This window comes from Lotus japonicus, chromosome 4, assembly GCF_012489685.1.
Source record: "Lotus japonicus ecotype B-129 chromosome 4, LjGifu_v1.2".
NCBI classification, from domain to species: domain Eukaryota; kingdom Viridiplantae; phylum Streptophyta; class Magnoliopsida; order Fabales; family Fabaceae; genus Lotus; species Lotus japonicus.
The window spans coordinates 67806812-67830443 of NC_080044.1; the positions used below are offsets into that span (position 1 = coordinate 67806812).

Consider the following 23632-nt stretch of genomic DNA (forward strand, 5'->3'; position numbering starts at 1 on the left):
TCCCTTCACGAATTATTTTTCTAATTATTTACTATTAATTTTTTTTAAAATTAAATGGTAAAACATTAAAAGCACTAAAATACCAAAACATCCTACATGGAATTAAATAAATATTCATAATATGTACCCAAAACATAAATATTATTAATTTTCACACTAATTTCTGTAATAAATATAAATATTAAATAAATTAAATCCTATAATTATTTTTATAAAAATACATTGATAGATAGTCACCAACTAATTATCATGCCTATAAAAAAAACAACTAATTATCATTAATATTTCCATTAAAAAATTAACTTATATACACAGTAAATGTAAAAAAAATTTACACATCAACCCAATCATATTATATATGATCAACGGTTACAATTTTTTTTTAATTTTAATTTAACTAAAAATATATTACTAACATATTGAAAAACAATTAAATGCATGTGTAAATGAAATTTATGCATCAAATTTTTTTCTAAAAAAATTAATTATCATTAATTTCAAAAACCAATTACCATTGTTTTAGCAATTAATGATCATTAATTTCAAAAACTAATTACTTGCCATTGTTTTTTCATTTTCTATTTGATGCCTTGTGAAAAAAAAAATTCATGATAAAAGATAAAATAATATGAGAACCACAACGGTTAGGGATAGAATAGAGTGAGAGGGTTTGAAGTCCAAGAAATCACCATAGTCAACATCATAAATTTTGTGGAAAATAAAATCACATTAATTTCTCTCTCTCTCTCTTCTCTCTCTCTCACAGTATAAAAGCACACCCATTTGGGGGTGCTTCTACCCTCACCTTCTTCAATCACTCACCTCTGCAAGAGTCACACAAATTCCCCATGACCCTAGCCTAGTAGCTCTCCTTTTTCCTTCCATTCTTCCATTGATTGATTTCACAATCTCTCAGCAACCATGGCCACCGACAACAAGATGATTTCCCTTGAGGAAATCAAGAACGAGACTGTTGATCTGGTATAATTTCCACAAACCCACTTTTTTTTTCTCTCGTTAAATTCCAATTCTGCTGTTGGGTTTTCATTTCTGCTGCGAAATCTGTGGAAAGTTTCGATTTTTTCTCGTTTACTCTTTTTGACTGTGATTTCAAGATTACTTTTTTTTTTCTCACCTGATGTTCAGATTTCGTAGCAATCAACTTTTCCCAGTCATTTGAACCATTGATTTTGATTTCTGACTGGATTTTTCTTATGGGGTAGTGAAATTTTTTGTTATCTCTGTTTGAATCTTTTTCTGATTGGTCTGTTTCACTGTTGAGAAAATTAAGGAATAAACTAGCTAAAGTACTGTGAGTTTTGGGGAGGTAACATGTTATGAAAGGGACATGGCTTGATTGATTCCAAAGGGGTTTTGGTTTTCACCTTTGGAATCAATCAATGCTACTTTTTTTTTTTCTGGGAAAATTTTGTCCTTGATTTTCTCTGGTGCCAAACAGATGAACTTTAGTAGGTAATTTTATGTTAATATAAAGGATGGATCAGTCATCAGTGGATCTAAGCATATGGTGTGGTGGTAGGGGGAGATAGTTTTCAATTTTCGATGCAGATTATTTTAATTTTCTCTATTTGTCTAGATGTGTATATGATTTATTTTTCAATGTCTATTCATATGTCTTTTTCTATGTCTGCACCTCGTTTGGCATGAGAATTTGAAGTACTTTTCCGTGGTACTTCTATTATTTTTTTTCACTTTAATTTCTGAGCATTTTGCCTCTATCTGATCAACCGTTTTCATAGTTACTCTCACATTTATGAATTAACGATTCTGAATTTTCTGACACAACAGGGTCCATAGCTTTTTCACTTAATCTATTTGTCCAATTTACCCTCAACCTCTCTTGCAATTTTCAACCATACCTATCTATTATTAAGGGAGATTTGTACTTTTGTGTGATTTTGTAACAAAAGTTTTACTGTCATTTCAAAGGAGTTTTTTTTGCATTAAAAGGTATGGTTTAAAACAGGGTCCATAGCATCTAGTTGAATTATAGATGTACAAGGTGTCTCACATGGAGGGATGCTTACCCTGTCGTCTGACACGTACCCTTTTCTTGGGTGGTGTGTCCACAGCATGATTAGTCAACGCTTTTTGTGATTGGCTGAGGTTTGATGAACGTGATGCTCTGAACCATGAGTCACGGAGCTCAGTTCAAGGGCCTGTTTGGCTCATGATTCAATTGATTTCGGGTAAAACAGATTTTGTAAAATTAGTATAAGTGAGTTGAAAATGAAACGATTTATCTTTGACTACAATTATGAGAAAAATTGATTAGTGATTTTGGTTCTGAAATCAATTCTTCAAAATGAGTTATTTCAAACTTGATCTATCATAATTGATTCTGATTTGAGAACCAAACACACACTCAACCGTTGTCTGCTGCACAATCCTAACTTTTGTACAATCCTTGTCACATAAATTGAGGTGGAAATAAATTGCTTCTTCTTTAATAAAACAAGGTCCTAAGTTGTTGATATAGCTATGCTTGAGTGAATGGTCCCTAACATGTTTCATATCAATAATATATCAGGTCATTAATGTAAACTATCATGTAAATATGATAAGTCAGGTTTCTAAATATTTTATAAACTTTTTGATGATTTACAGGAACGTATCCCTGTTGAGGAAGTGTTCCAGCAGTTGAAATGTACCCCAGAAGGTTTGTCTTCGGAGGAAGGAGCCAGTCGGCTTCAAATATTTGGGCCAAACAAGCTAGAGGAGAAAAAGGTTCCTAGCTTTTTGAACATTGGTTAACATATCCAAGATTATACTGTTAATGAAATGCAATTACTGATTGGTAATGATTTCAATGATATAGGAAAGCAAACTGCTCAAGTTTCTTGGGTTCATGTGGAATCCTCTTTCATGGGTCATGGAAATGGCAGCCATTATGGCAATTGCTCTTGCAAATGGTGGTGGGAAGCCCCCAGATTGGCAAGATTTTCTGGGTATTATTTGCTTGCTGGTGATCAACTCCACCATCAGTTTCATTGAAGAAAACAATGCTGGTAATGCTGCAGCTGCTCTCATGGCTGGTCTTGCTCCCAAGACAAAGGTATGTGTCTGTGTCCTGCACCTAGTAGCTGTGTATGCATATGACCCTAAAGATATGTGTGGTTAATGAGACCTTGTTTTGTTACAAGTTAAATGTTATTCAAGTGTTTGATTTAATATCTGACTCCAAATTCTCATAGGTTCTTAGAGATGGTAAATGGTCTGAGCAAGAAGCTGCAGTTCTTGTCCCTGGAGACATCATAAGCATCAAACTAGGTGATATTGTTCCTGCTGATGCCCGTCTTCTTGAGGGTGATCCTTTAAAAATTGATCAATCTGCTTTGACTGGAGAGTCACTTCCTGTGAACAAGAATCCTGGGGATGAGGTTTTCTCTGGATCAACTTGCAAACAGGGTGAAATTGAAGCTATTGTCATTGCAACTGGTGTCCACACATTTTTCGGGAAAGCAGCTCACCTGGTGGATAGTACTAACCAAGTTGGACATTTCCAGAAGGTGCTTACAGCAATTGGAAACTTCTGTATTTGTTCCATTGCAGTTGGTATGATAGCTGAGATCATAGTCATGTACCCGATTCAGGACCGTAAATATAGAGACGGAATTGACAACCTTTTGGTCCTCTTGATTGGAGGAATTCCCATTGCTATGCCCACTGTGTTGTCTGTGACAATGGCCATTGGTTCTCACAGGCTCTCTCAGCAAGGTGCTATCACCAAGCGAATGACTGCCATTGAAGAAATGGCTGGTATGGATGTTCTTTGCAGTGACAAGACGGGTACTCTAACGCTTAACAAGCTTACTGTTGACAAGAACTTGATTGAAGTCTTCGAAAAGGGTGTGGACAAGGAACATGTACTGCTCCTTGCTGCAAGGGCTTCCAGGACTGAAAACCAGGATGCAATAGATGCTGCTGTTGTTGGAACACTTGCTGACCCAAAAGAGGTTTGACCATCAACTATTGCTTTACTTTTAGTTCATTGCTAGAAAATTGTTGATGTGACTGATTATATTGATCAAATCTGTGCGCACTATGCAGGCAAGGGCTGGGGTAAGAGAGGTGCACTTCTTACCATTTAACCCTGTTGACAAGAGAACTGCTTTAACATACATTGATTCTCAAGGAAATTGGCACAGGGCAAGCAAAGGTGCTCCTGAGCAGGTAACCTCAAGATTCAGTTTGTTTAGTGTTGGTTAGATTTCCAGTCACACAATTGATGCTAACATTTATGTGGTGCACAGATCATGACGCTGTGTAACCTCAGGGAAGATACTAAGAAGAAGGTTCATGCTATGATTGACAAGTTTGCAGAAAGAGGGCTTCGTTCCCTTGCTGTGTCTAGACAGGTTTGTATTGCTAGTTTCATGTATGAAGTTTATGTTGAAACTTTGGATTTCCTTCACTGAGCCCCTTGCTCATCTGTGCTACTTCTGCAGGAAGTTCCTGAGAAAACAAAAGAAAGCGCTGGTGGGCCTTGGCAGTTTGTTGGTTTGTTGTCATTGTTTGACCCCCCTAGACATGATAGTGCTGAGACTATTCGTAGAGCTCTTCATCTTGGTGTTAATGTCAAGATGATTACTGGTACCTACTCTAATTCCCCCTTTTATCTATGTCTCTCTTCTTTGCGATAGTACTTATTATCAAGTATCCGCAAGTTAATATCCTTGCTCGTGTTCTACTCTCCAGGTGATCAACTTGCCATAGCTAAGGAGACTGGCCGGAGACTCGGGATGGGAACTAATATGTACCCATCTTCTACCTTGCTTGGCCAGGATAAAGATGCCAGCATTGCCGCACTTCCCGTAGAAGAGTTGATTGAGAAAGCAGATGGTTTTGCTGGAGTATTTCCAGGTTCATGTTCTTCACCATTTCATTTTGATGATTTTTGTTTATCTTCATTCCTTCTCCTTTTGTTCTTTGAAATGTTATATTTCTTAATTTTGTCCTTATCATCTCTTATTTACACCTACAGAGCACAAATATGAAATTGTGAAGAAGTTGCAAGAGAGGAAGCACATTTGTGGAATGACTGGTGATGGTGTCAATGATGCTCCTGCTTTGAAGAGGGCTGATATTGGAATTGCTGTTGCTGATGCTACTGATGCTGCAAGGGGTGCCTCTGATATTGTTTTGACTGAACCTGGATTGAGTGTTATTGTTAGTGCAGTCTTAACTAGCCGAGCTATTTTCCAAAGAATGAAGAACTATACGGTTGGTTGCTGTCTGCTTTCTTCATGAACATAGTCTCTTTTGCTCTCTGTTTCCGAACTAATACTGTTTGTGTTATTTTCTTTGTATTTCAGATATATGCAGTATCTATCACTATCCGTATAGTGGTAAGTAGATAATAATATTTTCACTGTATATAATTCTTGATGAAAAAAATGTGAAAAATATTCATTAGTTTGGGTTCTCAACTTTTTCCCCTGAATGCAGTTTGGTTTCATGTTCATTGCACTGATCTGGAAATTTGACTTCTCTCCTTTTATGGTTTTGATTATTGCCGTTCTAAATGACGGTAAGGCTCTTTGCAAATATTCCTTTTAAACTTGAACTCTCTTCATGACTATTCTGATTGGCAATGGAGGTCTGACACAGTAGTTATCATACTAACAGGAACAATCATGACAATTTCAAAAGATAGGGTGAAGCCATCTCCCTTGCCTGATAGTTGGAAACTGAATGAAATATTTGCTACTGGGGTTGTTCTTGGAAGTTATTTAGCACTGATGACTGTCATTTTCTTCTGGGCAATGCACGAAACCCACTTCTTCCCTGTAAGGAACATTCCAGTGGCCTATACTCAATATTTTGTATTTTGTTTTTCATCAAATATATAACCTACCCTTGATTATCTTTTTGCAGGACAAATTTGGAGTTAGACACCTGACTCATGATGAAATGATGTCTGCTCTGTATCTGCAAGTCAGTATAGTTAGCCAGGCTCTGATATTTGTAACGCGTTCCCGTGGCTGGTCGTTTGTTGAACGCCCTGGATTGCTATTAGTCGTTGCTTTCATTATTGCTCAACTGGTAAGGATGATACTTCCATTTACTCTTTCAGAGTTGTTTGTAGGCATGCAACTAAATGAGTTTTCTTCTCACAATTCACATGAGAGAAATGTGAAATGAATAATATTTTGACTATATGATTTTGCAGATTGCTACAATCATAGCAGTATATGCTGACTGGGGTTTTGCAAAGGTCAAAGGGATTGGTTGGGGTTGGGCAGGAGTCATCTGGCTCTACAGTATTGTTTTCTATGTACCTCTTGATTTGATGAAGTTCGCCATCCGCTACATTTTGAGTGGCAAGGCTTGGTTAAATATGCTAGAAAACAAGGTACTTGTTAATCAGCTTTTCTCTTTCTCAAAGAGTGAAAGATTTTCATGAGAATGCATATGAATTGTTGTTTCAAAATGCATGACAGACTGCCTTCACCACCAAGAAAGACTACGGAAAAGAGGAGCGCGAAGCTCAGTGGGCTCTTGCTCAGAGGACTCTGCATGGACTTCAACCACCAGAGACTTCTGGCATTTTCAATGAAAAGAGCAGTTACAGAGAACTCTCTGAGATTGCTGAGCAGGCCAAGAGAAGAGCAGAAGTTGCAAGGTAAGAAATTAACCACACCACCCTTGAGTACTTTACTTCTGAGATTACTAGCATGTTTGGACCAACTTGTCTTTACTCAGAATCAATTGTAAAATGGTTTCCAAACTATCCACTACTATAATCGAATACTATATGAAGATTTAAATCCAGATGTTATTGTTATAGTTCTAATACGTGAATTTTGTTTCTTCTCTACACTACAGGCTTCGCGAGCTTCACACTCTTAAGGGACATGTGGAGTCTGTGGTGAAGCTGAAGGGTCTTGATATTGATACTATCCAGCAGCACTACACCGTATGAGAAAATCACTAAACTGTAGATAGCAGAAGGGCCAGAATTTGATGAGATAACTGTTTTGATGCTTACTAGGAAGAGGGAGAGTTAGACTTGTGATATTGCTTTCCCAGTCTGTTTATTTTTACCATTTTTCATGTATTTTCAGAGTTCTGGCTGAATGAATGTCTTTGCCTTATTTTTACATAGGAGCAAACTAGTGTTAGTTTCAGTACTTGCTTTTGCCCCTGCATTCTGATGGTTTGGGTGATTTTGTCATTTCTTAGCTCTCCACTTTAATTGTATGCCTGCAGATGGCTACAATCTGATAATGTCGATAATGGGATTTTTTAAAGGGGGTGAATAGTTTTTGGAAGGTTTATGCATCTCCATGCAAAATTTTGAAGCCTGTTTCAGTCTATTTTATTTTTTTTGCTTTCCTATAGGAAGTACTGATCAGGAAAGATTAACAATAGGCAATTTAATAAGGTATGCATTTATGAATGATTACAGATAAAATCTAACCCATAAAGAAGCTAGGGAGATTGTGTTTACTAGTGTTTTTGTGTCAATAGTGGTGTTGGTGTCATACTCACACTTTACTTAGCTTTTGGAAGTCTTATACTTTCTAGAATATTGAGTCTTATACCACATCAATGGAGCTTATTGTCTATAGATACTAGTTTGATGAGTGAAAAAGGGTTGTGTTCTCTTTGAAGCCAAAGACATCTGAGAAATAAAAGACATTTGATTCAAAATTTTGCCAGAGCTATAATCTTGACTAAGCAAGTGCACCTCAATATTCTTGATGATAGAGCTATAATCTTTTGGAACATACACTAATTCTTTACTTCAATACCAGATATTTTTTCTAGGAGTTCTTCCATTCGGAAAATTCCTCATTTCTTATGTCGGTGTGTTTTTCTTTATTTCCTATAATTGTGTGAACTAGTTTATCCACGGGTGTGTTTTGAAAACATGGGTTGAACAGAAAGTGCCAAAAAAACACATTCAACTCCTAGAAATATACACTATTTTTTTGTTGGTCAAAAGTCGTTATTCACTAGTTCTTTTCTCATCATATTATCCAATCATTCTGAGTTTGTTTTAATGTTGAGTTGATCCAAAAACGGATGGATATCCTCCTTCCACATTGTACTGGAAATAGATATTGGGAATTCCCATCTGTAAATGTGACCTCAAACGGAAACAAACACAACCTAAGCACTTCAAACTCCATGCTAAAACATTGATATTTGATAATGTGTACCTTATAGTATCTTAAAAATCCTTCTCCAAAACATGTCTATTTTGCTATTTATCATGAGGTATGAATTTGTGGAGGTTAGAAATTTTAATATGGTTGGAAATTGTCATACACATTTTTTTTAATGAAAGTCATAAACATTTTAATGAGATTAGTATTTTATTCATTCAACTATGTGTGGCAAATTTTAACTGTGACAAATTCACATTCACACATGAACATTATTTGTTTTATGTAGTAGTACTTTAGTTGGAGACTTACCCCGTGTCTAGCTAGATATGTGATAGAGATTGATTTGTGAAATTTCCTAAACTTAACAAAACAAACTTAGGAGGCAAACACTGTTTTGTTGTCTATCTTTTTCTGGTTTTGTTTGTTGCCTCTCACATGATCGAGCTAGCTAGTGAAAAAGCAAAGCACTAGGTTGTTGTCCGCATCAATATCCTCCACCGAAAAAATGTATAACCCGTACAGACATACATTGATAGATCCTGAATGAATTGAAGAACGTGGAGCAATCGGTGCCTATCATTTCTAGGGTTCATATTCTTTTATATATATAATTAGGGTTAAGGGACGATTGTGTCTCATAGTCATTCCAAAGAAAAAAAAATCGTTAGCCTCGATGAGTATTTATGTACAATAGCCTTGCATTAACCTCACTTCAAGTGAACGAGTGGATGCTCGAACCTATAACAGCATAACATGTTAAATGCGAGACTCTATCATGCTTCAACTTCTACCACACTCCACTCGACCTATTCATTTACATTATTTTCATATTTTCATAGGGTAGGGTAGCATGATCGAGTTTGTGATTATAGTAGCTAGCTGCAACTGTTCCCATTAATATGTCAAGTTGCATATATAGTTTGCACGTGATGCCACTATTCAACTATCCCACCGAAAATTAAGCTAAAGTACGAAAAAAAAAACGTAACTTTATCAGTGGAGTGAAGTTGCCGTTGCTGTCCCTCAAAATCCAACCATATCTTCTATTTCTTTTCAATCCATTTTAGTTACAAACACATGTTCTACGGTTGTAAAACCAAGTTCCTATCATGACTGTCTATACTCTATATCATTGTCATTGATAAGTTGAGTTCAAAAAAAGAAGTTAGTAATTGATTAACCAATACATTGGCTAAGTTTTTTTTTACAACCACATTTTGACTAAGTTGATAATGATAAATCAATTCTCATCAAAATATTATGCATTTGATTCTCGTTCTTTAATATGAAAGTTGTGTTAGTAGATGATCTATAGCACTCTGTTTTTGCTTAAAGTTAGCAATGGATTAGTTAAAGCTTTGGTAAAGTAAATCAATTTATTTTACACTTTAGCAAAAGCTAACTACAATATTGTTTTACCTATTCATTCATCCTCACAATTCACGAGTATTACTATTGTCATAGATCAATCAATAACCTTAGCCCAGACACTCTCACTTACCTCTTAATTGTGTATGACTCGTCAATGCATATACTAGTCCAACGTTCAGTTAATGTTTATTAATGCCTCATTTAATTTGTTTCCAGCTGGTACGGATAAATGGATACTACTTGCTTTTGAATTTTGACATGGCAAATTAAACGAAAAAATGGGTGAACCACTCTATATTATGAATCACGCGTGACATGTAGTCTAAAACCGCTAAAAAAACATGTTTTATCAAAAAACTTTTTATTTTGTATAGTAAAAAATGGATTGTTTAAATCACTCATGATAAAGTTTGGGTTAAATAACTCATCATCCAATCACATTGGACATAAGTAAGTTGGAATTTCTATATTTTATTTATTAACTTATTTCCAACTCATTTATCTCCAATGTAATTAGATGATTGGTTATTTAACTCAAACTTTATTATTGGTCATTTAGACAACCCCAGTAAAAAATCGTCCCAAAAATGAGGGCTGCACCTACCGTGGGTGCTTTTCAAAATGAACCACGGTGGTGTAGTTACTATTCCACACTTAAATTACCAAATTGTCTATTTTTCCTTTTTACTTTCCATCCTTCTCCTTTTCTCTCACTTTCACTGCCCTTCCCATCTGTCTCCGGTGAGCCATGACAGATCGCGCCTGTCTCAACCCATCACTCCAACAGCTCTGCCACTCCACCACTTCCTCCGTTTTTTCCTCCTCTGTTCCCCTACCTAGCCAATTCATAGAGATCTTGCACACATGTGAAGATAGATCTCCACTTTGCAGATCTACTGGGAAAGAAAGAGAAAGAGAGGGAAATGCAGTGGTGTTGAAGATCCATCCATGGAAATCAACAAGCAAGAAGACACGTTGATGTAGAAAGTCGAAAATCGGAAATTGGAGAATATAAATCGAAGTCGGAGATCGAAAAACAGAGATCTAAGTCGTAGATCGAAAATCAGATATCGGAAATTAGAGATTGAAGTCAAATATAAAAATTTAGAGGTCAAAGATCAGATCGAAGAAGAAGAAAACTGCAAAAAGGAACTAAGGGTGATCAGAGGTATTTCTTCCATATCCCAAAGCTTTTCTCCAAGCTTCTTCCATCTCTGTTTCTCGTCAAGTACCTCAAGTGGACTTATGAGACAAATTGGTATAATGATACAATGTTGCTTGTCCAGTGGTGCAGAGGACAAATTTTACACTAATTTGGCATTTCTATCCTTGAAGTTCATAATAATTAATTTGATTGAAATAAACAGTGTTGAACTCTATGATTTTATATTTTTTTCTCAAAAAAATCGTTTTGGTTGGTTTATAGTATAGGAACGTAGGTTCTTGAATCTGGATTCTGGAACCTGGACATGAAGAAACCCAATTAAAAGATCCAACTTTCGGAGAAGCGAGTTTGATCCTAGAGAGAGATTGATTTCCGGAGATGGCAGTTAGAGACTTAGAGCTGTAAGGCAAGGAGAAGGGTGTGATAAAGAGAAGGCTTCAGGTGGTTGCTTCGTCGTTTGTGGTGGCGACGGTGGTCGGCGATGTAGATGGAGGAACTGGAACAGGGCATGGATGGGAGAACGAACAGTAAAACCGACAACTTAGTATGGGTAGACTGATAGGGGGTGTTTTTGTAAAACCAACAAATGATTTTTTTAATGTTAACTAATCTCATCCATGAATTTAAAAAAACATTAAATCGAACGGTGAAAAATTAACTGAACCACGGGACCCACGCTAGGCAAAACCAAAAATGAGGTGCAAGTTATCAACACTACTTAAATATTTACGGAGTATCATATTGCAAATTAAATGGCCCTACCAACAAAAGAAAAAAGAACACAACCACTAAATAGTAAATACAAATGAATATTTTCTGCCTCAGGTAGAATAACATCACTAGTAACAATTATTATCTGAGAATCAGAAGCGTATACCTTACACTATTATATCTCAGACTCTGCACATGCATACTTGTCCCACAAAGTCACAAACTATCATAGGTTGGTTAGTAGCATTTATTTCTCCTTAATTAGACTTTGCGGAAAAATAACACATCCTTCATACTTTTTACAGGTGATTCTTGGACCACCAAAAGGTGTCAAGACACCGATTTTTGTGGCAGTTTAAAACCGCAACAAAGTTGCAACCTTGAAAAAAATGCATTTATTGACAGTTTCACAATTTTATAGCGGTTTCAAATATCGGTGTCCAAATGTGTTTTTACTGTAGTGTGGTTTACTAATTTTTTTATATCTATATGATCCTGCACACCTAAAAAATGGACTTCTGAATTAACTTTCTTCATTATCTTCTTTTTCTTCTGCTTTATATTCTTATTTTCTAATCTTTAGTAGTTCTTGTCATTTTAGTTTCCTGTTTTGGTTATAAACAATGGGATACTCTCCTCATATATAGTCATAGGATGAGTGATTATCAGTAATTAAGATGGTCAAAGATTTCATCAAGTTTTATATATCCAGCTTCCTCATAAACCTCTGACTCCAAGCTTTCGCTTTTTCTCAATAAAGACAATATTTTGACTTTAATTCATTACCATGACTCCAAGCTTTATATCATCGTTGCTTTGTAATCATCGCATCGCACTAGAGTAGGTAGGATTTTCAATTTGTGTATCCTTTCAATTTCGAAGTGTTCGTGTTTGGAAGTATATAAACTCATTTTCATATTATTGATTTGGGATAGTTGGTTCACTTTGTATTGAGAATTTGAGATGCTAAATGCTTGTTTGGATATACGGTGAAAAGTCATGGTGGACATCAAAAGCAATTTTCTTTAGTTTTTGGGGTTGTTAGACGTGATATTTTTGTTTCATCGAGTTTATACACCGTGTTTCCATACATGCATTAAGTGGATGTTTGGTTTCATGTTGGAAAAATAATAATCAATTCAGATAAGTAAAATCAATTTTGAATGAAAAATATAGGGTATGTTCGGTTTCAAGTCTGACAATACTAGACATGAATCTATTCTTTAAAAAATAACTATATGTTAAATGTTGCTTTAATTTGACGTGAATTCCTACTTGATGTGGATTCACTTGTATTTTTCCAACACGCATATAGATAGATGTTTGAGATTCATTTGAAAAATCAATTACAGTCCTAGAGTACTCAATTGCGCTAGATGTTTGGTTCACTTGTATTTTTCCAACACACACATATGTGTGTTTGGATCAACGTACGTTAGATGAATTGAATTTGATAATAATTGATTTTACCAATGTAGTAACCATGACTTAAAATGATGTCATTTATATTTAAATGCATTTATGAAATATGTTACGAAATTTAGATGTAAATTATGTTTGACTCATAAATAATTATATGTTGTGGTGAGATGATACAATTCTACCGGTACACTCAAATACCATTTCAATCAATTATAGAATTGATTTTACTTTCCAAACATGGTCGTATACTATATTTTTTTATACATGTATTCAAATATAAATCACTTTATTTTTAACTTACGTTTACTATAACTAATTTTATTAAGTGAGAAACTAAATCCAAACAAACTTTCATTTCTATGGCAGTGAGAATTTGAAACCATGGCTACTAGAATCATGTCTCCACATACCTAATGGAAAACAATTTGAAAAGGGAAAATTGGAAAACTGTAGAGAGAGCACTGCAAAAGGGGTAGAGTAGGATGAGCTGGTTGATTTGAAATGAGGGGAAAAGGTTTACATGCAGGTGAGACCCTGGAAGAGCAAAGGTAAAGAGTAGAGTAAAGACTCATGTACTCATGTGAGGGCATTTATAGTGGGGTTTTGGTGTATTTTGTTTTCTAGTGCACATGGGAGAGAGAGGGAGAGAGTTCTCATTTCAAAAGCAAGGAGCATCAAGCATGTGAGGCCATGTGCCATTCAAAATGAAGAGTAACACTACAAACACTCATTTTAACACTTTATTTCCAATACTTTCTCATTAATTGGTTGAAATTTATGTGATTAGTAATTGAAAGTGGATAAATATTTTTATTAGACTAAATTTCAACCGATTAACAAGAGAATATGCTAAAAATAGAGTCTTCCTAACATTTTTCTTAAAATAAATAGACCACTTCCACCATTTTGTTGCACACAAATCTTTGTGCCGTGTGCTTGTGTCAATTCTGACTCCTATAATCACTCTCACACCCAGGACTCTGTTTCTAAGCTAGCACTGTGCTCTTCTTTCTGCACTCTTTTGTGTTCTTTCTTACTTTCATTCTGTAGTAATGAAAATTGAATTTCCTAATTACTTCAACTATTTTGCACCCTTCCCTCCTATGTAAAGGAAACTTCCTAACTTCAGTTCCTGAGCCTATATAACTTGAACTAGCTTCATCATTAACCATCATCTCACCATAACCACCACTAGTATAAAAAAACTTGATCTTCATTCCACTATCACTAACCATTCTTCTTCTTCTTTAAACCCTTCCAAAACAAAAGGGCTTTTTTGATTGTTGTCTTAAATGGAGACACAATCATCTAAACGCAGACGCGTTTATTCATTGGAACCAAGCAAAGTAGTGCAATCTTTATTTGCTAGAAATTATTTGAACTACTTAGTTCCAGCATTGATGAAGATAAAGGCAAAGAGTCCTACTTCTGCAGAAGATAGCTGCAGAGATTGTGATGTCAAGAAGAATGTTAAGTATGAAGTGGACATGGCAATGGTGTTCTCAGCACAAGGTTTTGCATGGAGTGAAGGTCTTAAACTCAAGCTTCAAAAGGATCATGATGTCAATGAAAATGTAGCTGCTGCAAACACAAGCTTTCTTAAAAGTGAGTCTAGTACTGAAGAAGGTTCATCAAGGATTTGTGACCAAAATGAAATTGTCCCTGTGGATTTCTGTGCAAACTCTAGTTCAACTTCAAAGTCTCAATCAGAGTCAGAGATGCCAGAACTGGAAAAGGGTTTAGGCAGAGAAGAAATTGAAGATGAGGAGGAGCAATTGAAGAGCCTGAGAAAGTTGGTACCTGGAGGAGAAGAGATTTGTGATGAAGACATGGTTGGTGAACTAGAGAGTTATGTAAGGTGTTTGCAAATGCAGGTGAATGTTCTTCAATGCCTGGTAGCAGAGACAAGTTGATTTAATATTATATATATCTTGCATTTCCACAAAGTCATAGAAACTATATATTATGTTCAATTCAAGGTATGTTAATTGTTGAAGAAACCATGGTAACCAAGGTATGTTAATTGAAATTAAGTTTGTTGCATATGGTTTTCAAACTTGATGGATGACTTTGACAATGCAGTTTTGTTAATCTGAGTGTTCATTTTGTATACCAAGGCCATAGGTTGCTAGCAGGTAAAAAATGATGATACAAATTTCCATGAGGCTGGCTTAGTAGTTAGTACTTAGTAGCCTTTTGTATTTTAGAAAATAGAAATTTTACCAATAAGGTAGGTGATAGATAGTTGAATTCTTTAAGTATCTAGTCCAAAGCCTAGGTTGTGCATATGGAAAATAATTTGTTGAAAGATGTATACTCACTTAATATGAATCCCAAGCCTTGAGAAATTAATTTTATAGTTGTCGATTGTGGGAATATCTTCCAAAACCAAAAAAGAATGTAAATTCTTTTAACCCATGAGATGGGTTTAAACATTAAGTGATTATATGTAAACATAGGTGTTTGCTGTGGTACCTTAATTTAAATGAGGGTACGGTACCTTAAATAATGTAAAACCTATTTATCTCCAATTTTTTTCACTTCTAAAAGCCTCTTGTACCATCATTCATGAACATTTTAGTAGATTATCTCATTATCTTGTCGTTCGCCAAACACCAATTTCCATATCTCACTCTTATTGTGGTCAATAACTCTCTAATTCTTACATCGCATATATTTCTATTTCCACCACTAGATTCTGACTTAAAAAGAGCTGCAAAAACCGACACGACGTCTAAGATTTCAACAAAAGCTAAAAGATCTAATCTTCTCTTTTTCTCCGCCCTTCAATTTCACAATTTCATCTAGTCGGGCACCGTACCCAAAACAATTTCAGGGTACCACAAAATTTACCGTAAACATATAATTATTATATAATTATTGACCACATCCAATTGAAACCGCTGCAAATATTAACAACGGTTAAAAATCGCTCCTAACATATATCGATCCAATTCTACCCCTAGTGAACATTAGCCCGACTCAGGACTCAAATTACCACTAACATTTTCTTTTCTTTTTTACTTACAAATGTAGCATTTTCATTTTCAATTTTTAGTTTTTATTTTGGGCGGACATGTCGATTTTGATTATCTTCTGTCTTGCTCTTCTCATAAAATATAACATTTCACCATGTGTTCTTCTTGAGGAGATAAAAAAGAAACAGAAAAAAGAGGCGAGTCTTTGAATACGATTTACAAAGTTGTTAGTCAGCTCTTTGATCAAGTCAGAAAATCTTTGTTAGGAATATAATTAGCATTAAGTTGATGGTTAACGATGTGTGCCCTTTACAGATTATATAAAACGCACGTGTTTGGTGTATTATATCACGCGTTTTTCATTTGGAGTATATCCTATTACTTCAACTTCCTAACAATCTAAGGTCATTTGTGTTTGGTTCCTCACCGAAAAATATTGTGCTTATGATCCCACGATTGCAGCCTATTTGCATATAATCATCGCCGAAGGATGAAGCTTCGGCGAGCTTGCTGAGTGGCAGGTAAACGTTGACATGACATTATCCATGTCATTTTTAATTAAATTTTAAATGACACATATTTGATTATAATTAAACTAAAATAAATTAAAATAGTTAAAATTATCTCACTAGTGATTTAGTGGCGGTGGTGTGTTCCGTGACAGCAAGGGAACATGGATGGGTGGCTTCATCTCCTTTGAAACCGGCGGTAACCCGCTCCTGGCGGAAGCTACGGCGCTCCGTGATGGATTGGAGTGTGGGTGGCAGCGTGGCTTCAGGAACCTCATATGCGAGGTTGATTGTCAAGAGTTGATCTCATCCCTTGGCGATCAAGAGAGGATCCGGTTCATGCCAGTGCTTCAGGACATCAACAATTGACTTCTTAGAGACTGGATTGTGGTGTTGCAACCTGTTAACAGGATTGCCAACAGGGTGGCAGACCGTCTGGCTCGTTTGGGTGCGGAAAGTTTGCAACCTGGTGTCCATGTATGGGACAATCCTCAGCTGGAGATTATGACTCTTATGCTGAGTGATTATGCTTTTATTCCTTAACCCTTTTGTAGTTTTTCCAATGCAGCAAAAAAAAGACAACTCCTATTAAAATCAAGTTTTACTTTTTTTTTATTTACACTTTATCTTTAGGGTAATGTCATAATGATGATTTTAAAAGGGACAAATCTAACATTGAATTTTTTTCATGAATACTCTATGAAGGGTTAGGGGAAGCTGCAAGGCGGTATGTGTGGAAAGGAGGAGGGAAGAGAGGAGTATATACGAAGGAGGATGGGTATGAATACAATATTTTGGCTTACCAAAAAAAAAAACGAAGGAGGATGGGGAAGCAAACATCGGGAGTATGGAAAAAAGACGACATAGAAACAAGTTGGGGGATGTCCCATCCTTATAGATGGATAGGAGATAATGTATCAACAGATGACATAAGGAGCATCTTTCAATAAGGTAGCCTGGGTGAATGACTTTTTCGTGCAAATGAGCATATGGAAAAGGAGAAGATTCAGGTTTGGTTTTGTCAGATATGAAAGCATGGAGGAGGCTTGGAAGGCCATTCGACGCTTCAATGGACTGAAGTTAAGATTGTTTTTCACTAGCGAAGAAAGCAAAATACCCAAGAAGATTTGCCCCACGCAGAAGGTGGATGGTTGAAGGGAATAAATTTGAAGAGGCGATGCAGAGATTCGTTATAAAATGAAGAAAATGGGTCACGAAGGGAAGAATGAACACCTCAGAGACAAAGGACTATAGCTTTGTTTATCACTCGAAGGCACTGTAGTTGCAACTCATGGGAGTATTCAAAGCATTGAAAGCGTACAAGATTACATGTGGAGCAATGGACTAACTTCGATCGAGGTGAAACAATTGGGGGCCAAGGAAGTATTGCTTGAAATTGAAAGCGAGGAAGAGAAATAAAGCTTGCTTCGATAGGCACGAGGCTTCTTGTTTGAGAAATTTTCATCTATATGCCCGTATAGCATGATGTCAAGAAGGTCAAGCTTCCTGGTGTGGATCAAGGTGAATAGAGTTCTTCTTCATGCTTGGAACCCAAGCTTCTTGTCTGCGATGGCGACGAGTTTCAAGAGCTTGGTTGGCATGGACCCAGATACTCTGATGAAGAGAAGATTGAATGAATCAAGTAGGGGGTGTATAAGGGACGAGTTAGGATGAGTTTCAGTTGTCCCTCACGCGACCCTAAATATTGATCGGGTCAATTTATAGACCCAACTGATTCTTGTTTTGGGACGATCATATTTGATCAAAGCCATTTTTGGATCACTGGAGGTCATCAAAGCCGAATTTGGTCTATGGTATTTTGCATGTTGCCACTCGCTCCATATTGATTATTCCTCATAGGATTCTTGTCCATCCTGAATAATGTGTCATTCTAAAAAGAAATTAAATCAAATAAGATGATTAAAATAATTATTAAAGTGACTAATTGATTCTTAACACAATTTAAGCGATTCTCAATATAAATAATAGATTCTTAAGGAGATTAATGTGGTCTTTAAGATCCATACAACACATGGACTTTCACCTCAAAAGCCACTTAATTTTACCGAGAAGCTATAATTTATAATTACGCTGTATTCCTATTTGCATGTGTTAACCTGTATTCCTATTTCTTATTAAGAGCATTATACATAAAAATATAAAATGTATATGGGTCTTTTTAGACACCCCAATGTATATTTATTAATCAATAATAATAAATAAATAAATATTTTTTAAATATAAATATCCATAAGAATTCTAACACCAAGTGAACATGGTGCCTCGTGGCAAGTTGACAACCAGAGAAAAAAGGGTGAACATTCTTAAAATTCTGGAAGATACCTGGATTTGGTTCGTTTATTCTTCGTTAAATAATTAGTCATCTGAAACAACAACAACAACAACAATCTTCTAAAACTCATCTAAATTCGAAGTACCATCATCTGAAAGCAAAACCATTTTTCTTGCCTTAGTAGTTAAAAATGTGCAACACAGGCGTAGGTATAAGCATTGCCTCCTCACATCAAAGCTTCCTTACAAACACCCTTACTCCATTAACAACCTCAAATTTCAGAACCCTTCATCCTTCTAGTACTTCACTTAAAACCATCTATTGCAGCAGTTCCCAACAAAAGTCTCCAACTCCTCCAAGGTATGTTGTATCACTCTATTTCAGCTAGTTTCAACCAATATTTGGTATTTTATATATGTTTACTAGTTTCATTCATGTTTTGCTCGGATTAATTTGACCCTAGCTATTGGAAAATCAGCAAATTAATTCATGGTTGTTGTGTTGTGTTGGCAGTAAAAATGAAAACAAGTTAGCAAAGTTGGCAATAGCTGCACTGGCTGCCGGGGTGTTAACACTGGGCTCAGTTCATGATGCATCAGCTGCCAAATCTGGTGGTAGAATTGGAGGTCAGTCCTTCAAGTCATCCGCGCCTCGCTCCGCACCAAGAATCAACAACAATTCCAGGTATAAATTTCTGGGAGGGAGGAATTGACTATAGCTAATCAACTTTACTGATACTCATCTTTATGTTGAGTGTGAATCGTTTGAATGAAGGTCATATATCTTTCAGTATAGTGGATAGACTGAATATTATGTTGGTTTCTCACCATTTTATGATTTTGACACCTCCACTCCAATTTTGATAACAGTTAAGTGAAACTAGATCATATGTTGCTCTTCCAAATTTGGTTTCTGTAGAATTAAAATGCTACATTTCTCTTATAGACACACATATCAGTTTGCTCCCAATATGTGCTAATACTAGTCAGTAATCAATCAATAAAGTGAAATTTCTGATTAAGTCTAACTAAACTTCCTGGGAGGTTCTTCTCATATACGAGGAAGTGATTCAGTTCCAGGGCCAAAGGTTGTAGTTCTCAAATGAGCAATTGAAAGAGTTGGGAACATCCTCTGGTTAAGCCGTTAGTTATTCCTTTAATATGATTAGATTTATAATTGTAAACACGGAATCCCTTAGGATGTATTTGTTAGTCGAGTTTTGGACGGGAGGGAAGGGATGAGAAGGGGAAGGCTTATGAGAAGCCCTCCCCTTGTTTGGGAGATTTTAGAAAGGGGAGGAGGGGTTTGGAGTATTTCTTACCCCCCAAGACTCCTCCATACCCCTTGTTTAGTATATTAATTAGTTCCTCCAAATTGGAGGGTTTTGGGGAATTTCGAACTTCACATCAAGGGAAGAGATTATTACAAATTGTCCCCCATCCCCCCTCTTGCCCTCCCCTAAACACACACTTAAGGACCCAAACCTTCATTTCACCTATTCATTTCTTTAAGGGGTAGTTTCCTATCATACGTCATTAGGTCTTCCATCTTGCAAATAAAATGTCTAGCCATAATCTTTGAAAGGATACCTTCTATTTCCATTTCTCCGGCCACTTTATAACCTACTTTGATTTCTCAGTTTTGTGAAATTTATGTATGAATTGTTTTAGGATTATAACAAGAGCCACCCTCTTTTGCAGTTCCATCTCTCATCAATAACTCGGCCCCTACCACAATACCACCTATAGGTAGTTGTAGACAAGTTTCCTTTGAAGGGGAAACTTGAATCCCAAATATAGCTCGTAATAATCTATCTTCTAGAGGCATATGAGGATCCTTTCCCTTGCCTAGTAAAGTATGTATGTAACTAGTATAAGTAGCTAGTGGCATAGGTTGGTCTGGTTGAGTTGTGTCTATGTATTGATTAGTCATGTATAAGTAAATTGTTATTCTCTCTTTTCGTATAGTGTTTTACCTCTAACAGATTTTCATTTAAAGGTTTCCATATAAAAACATAAAGAGTTGCATTGTGTTCATAATAGGTAGGTCTTTTCTATTTTATTGCAGTTGGAATATATTACTCATATCCTAGATTATTATCATTAGACATTGTATTGAAAGGAAAGAAATGTGTTTTATGCTTGGATAGAACTTTTGCTCTGGAACAACATATTGTTATCATTCATATAACCAAAGGATCGTGTAATGTTTCCCCTGTCCACCATGGGAATATTGTTTCTGAAGTTTATGTCAATCGACAGGACCAATACATATGTCAATCCTCGAGTGGCACCTCCCCTAGTCGGTGGATATGGCTATGGTTATGGTGTGCCTTCGTATGGTGGCTGGGGATGGTCTCCATTTTCTTTCTTTGCACCCGGTCCCAGTGTAGCTGTAGGCGTTGGAGGTGGATTTGATACTATAGTTCTGTTTATGCTACTTGGTGCTGGTGCTGCAGTTGTGAGGAGATTCTTCAGGTCAAAAAATGATGATGATGATGATGACTACTAGCAGTACAGGAAGGTTTTAAATACTTGTATAGAGAGTATTAAATACATGTTTAAAGGAATTGTAGTGTGACCATGGTGACCAAGTATTTGATCTATTTTGAGATACTATAATTGAAACAGAAGCAATCTTGTTTCTAATGTAGAAATCATCTCTCCAACCCCATGACTCTCAAAGCATGAGAATTGCCTGTACTGACTACTACAATGAAATGGTGCCTTATGCTGCTATACATTTCAGTACCCAAAAAAAACAGTGCTGCTATACATTTAGTTTTCATTTTCATCATTAGACACATTTGCACTATCTTGTTATCATGTTGAACAAAATTTGCATATCTTCCACCAAATAAATCAAATGTTATTTTCTCAACATCCATGGAGACATTAAAGTCCAATAAACAATGTGTATCCACTTTCAAGTTGAAGATTAAGAAGAGTGTTGAGAGTCAAGACCATGAAAGTTTTTTTTTTGGACAAGACTTTCTAAAAATTGAAGTTAGTTTATTGTCGGAATCTAACAGCTTGCTGCAGGGCTTTATTTTCTTTTTCCTGTTTTTCAGCTGCCGATTGTTGTATCCCGGGCTTTTGGCCTCTCTCTCTTTGGGCTTTATCCCGGTTATTGAGATTACTTTGACAATTTGTTTTTGTACTGGGGCATGGCCCTTCTCAATTAATGAAACTTTCTCCATTGACAAAAAAAAATAAGGTTTGACATAAAGTTTTTAAAAATCAAACAGCTAAAAAGGTTTTTTTTTAAGTTTATTTGAAAGCTTATTTTGTAATGAGAAATATAAATAGGTCATGACTTTATATATCTAAATACATTACATTCTTTATGTATTATGCTTCAATCTTTAAATAAACCATATAATTTTAAGATTATAATAGCAACAATAAAAGAAAACTAATATAATAATAACAACAATCAAAATGTTATCAAATTATTTATAATTATGTATTGGTTGATTTGTAATATCTACAAGATTTTATGAATCATTTAAAGTTTGAACGTTTTTGTAGAAAAAAAGATTGAACCTTTTTTTTAATCCAAGCAAACTATTAAAATGTTCTTGATCTAATTCATTTACGAAATATGTTTTACTTGGCTTAAGTTTACACTACTAAATAAACTTAATGGATGTCAGTCACAATTATTAAAAGTGACAGATTGAACCCGATCGAAAGTACATTATAAAAAAATTATTTATCCTTGTTTATACCATCAAATCTACAATTTAATTAGTATGGACTAAGAATTTAAATACTCTTTTTTATTTTTGGTCAAAGATTAATGAATATTGATCAAAAGGCCTAGGCCCAAAGAAACAAACAAAGAGCTGATCCTACACAGCCAAACAGATTAAAAGAAAACACATGGCTATGCCAGCAATTGTTACAGACAGGAGGGACCACTACCAGCGAGAGAGCCAGTGGAGATAATAAAGAAACATAAAGCCTTGGACACTTGTGGTGGGACACTTGAATCTGGAGGCCTTCCCCAAAATTGACTTGTCTACCACTAACTGGAAAGAAAAGAGGGAAGGACTGCAGATTCACCAAAAAAACATGTCTTCAAAGCAAGAACAAGGCACCACAGCTAACTCCAAACGACACACTACCACTGGCACGGAGCTGGAAGAGGGGAAACTCCCTCTAAGGCGGGATGAAAGGTTCTCTGTTCTCCTGTCTGAGGATGTTCAACGATCCTGTAAGGCCTCTGGTAGAAAAATTCCTTACTATATATTCCTGGGAAGCTTGCTTGTCTCTGACCAGGGCTCTCCTCAATTCAGAAGGGGGGTTCCAAAACCAATGGTGGGGGAGATTGCCATGCATAGCAAGGTAGGCAAGAGCATGCGCACTAGCGTTACCAGATCTACCAGTCCAAGTGAAACCCCAAAGGGGGAATCTCCTCTTCCAAGTAAAAATGTCCTGAATTATGTTTTTGATCGAACCTACTTGTTTCCTTCTCAGGCAGGCCTCAATAAGCTGCTGGTTATCAGACTCGAAAAGGACCTTCTCGATATTCATGTTAGCTGCTGTAAGGGTAGCTTCTCTGAGGGCTAAAGCTTCAGCAAGGAGGGGCTTTGTTGTGCAGAAAACCTTGGTAGAGCCAAAGGTAAGATCTCCTTTACCATCTCTAAATAACATGCTCCCTGTTGCCCTGTTGTTGTGGTTGTTCAAAGCAGCATCTGTATTGCACTTCACAAAATTGGTGGGGGGTCTTCTCCACTGGTAGACTCTCTTACTTGGTGGGATCTGCTCGGTCCTTGTATGGGACTGAGGGCCAGGGCCAAGCTCCTTGAATTCTGCGTGTGCCAAGTTAATTATCTTTAGGCAGTTGTGGGGGCAGGGTCTGTGGCCTCTGAAGACTAAATTGTTGCGCATTTTCCAGATCTCCCATAGGGAATAGCCAATGTAGGCTAGAGCCCCATCTGGACCTTCAATCCTTTGAGAGAGGCTGTGAATTTTTGATTCGAGCCAGTGAGCAAAAGAATCATGGCCAAAGGTGGTACTATCAAAGTTTAACAAGCCCCC

The 23632-nt window shown here is 36.2% G+C and overlaps 4 protein-coding genes across 4 annotated transcripts; all 4 read left to right on the forward strand.

The window, feature by feature from the left end:
• The first annotated feature begins 781 nt into the window (after positions 1–781).
• Positions 782–7318, forward strand: LOC130715133 (plasma membrane ATPase 4). Its single transcript, XM_057565177.1, has 16 exons — positions 782–981; positions 2629–2748; positions 2840–3076; positions 3216–3977; positions 4072–4194; positions 4275–4379; positions 4470–4614; positions 4720–4884; positions 5006–5244; positions 5337–5369; positions 5470–5551; positions 5650–5810; positions 5899–6066; positions 6194–6376; positions 6465–6646; positions 6850–7318. Exons 1-16 carry the CDS (start codon positions 922–924, stop codon positions 6944–6946), a joined length of 2862 nt encoding a protein of 953 aa, XP_057421160.1. The 5' UTR covers positions 782–921; the 3' UTR covers positions 6947–7318.
• A 6375-nt stretch (positions 7319–13693) lies between these two features.
• Positions 13694–15365, forward strand: LOC130716304 (transcription factor bHLH146-like). The gene has a single exon (XM_057566509.1). The coding sequence runs from the start codon at positions 14100–14102 to the stop codon at positions 14718–14720; it is 621 nt and encodes a 206-aa protein (XP_057422492.1). The 5' UTR covers positions 13694–14099; the 3' UTR covers positions 14721–15365.
• A 3279-nt stretch (positions 15366–18644) lies between these two features.
• Positions 18645–21386, forward strand: LOC130714444 (uncharacterized). Its single transcript, XM_057564341.1, has 3 exons — positions 18645–18947; positions 19101–19271; positions 20849–21386. The coding sequence occupies exons 1-3, from the start codon at positions 18778–18780 to the stop codon at positions 21096–21098; spliced, it is 591 nt and encodes a 196-aa protein (XP_057420324.1). The 5' UTR covers positions 18645–18777; the 3' UTR covers positions 21099–21386.
• Positions 21387–22574: 1188 nt separating this feature from the next.
• LOC130710192 (uncharacterized) lies at positions 22575–23274 on the forward strand. Its single transcript, XM_057559373.1, has 2 exons — positions 22575–22936; positions 23069–23274. The coding sequence occupies exons 1-2, from the start codon at positions 22664–22666 to the stop codon at positions 23159–23161; spliced, it is 366 nt and encodes a 121-aa protein (XP_057415356.1). The 5' UTR covers positions 22575–22663; the 3' UTR covers positions 23162–23274.
• Positions 23275–23632: the final 358 nt, after the last annotated feature.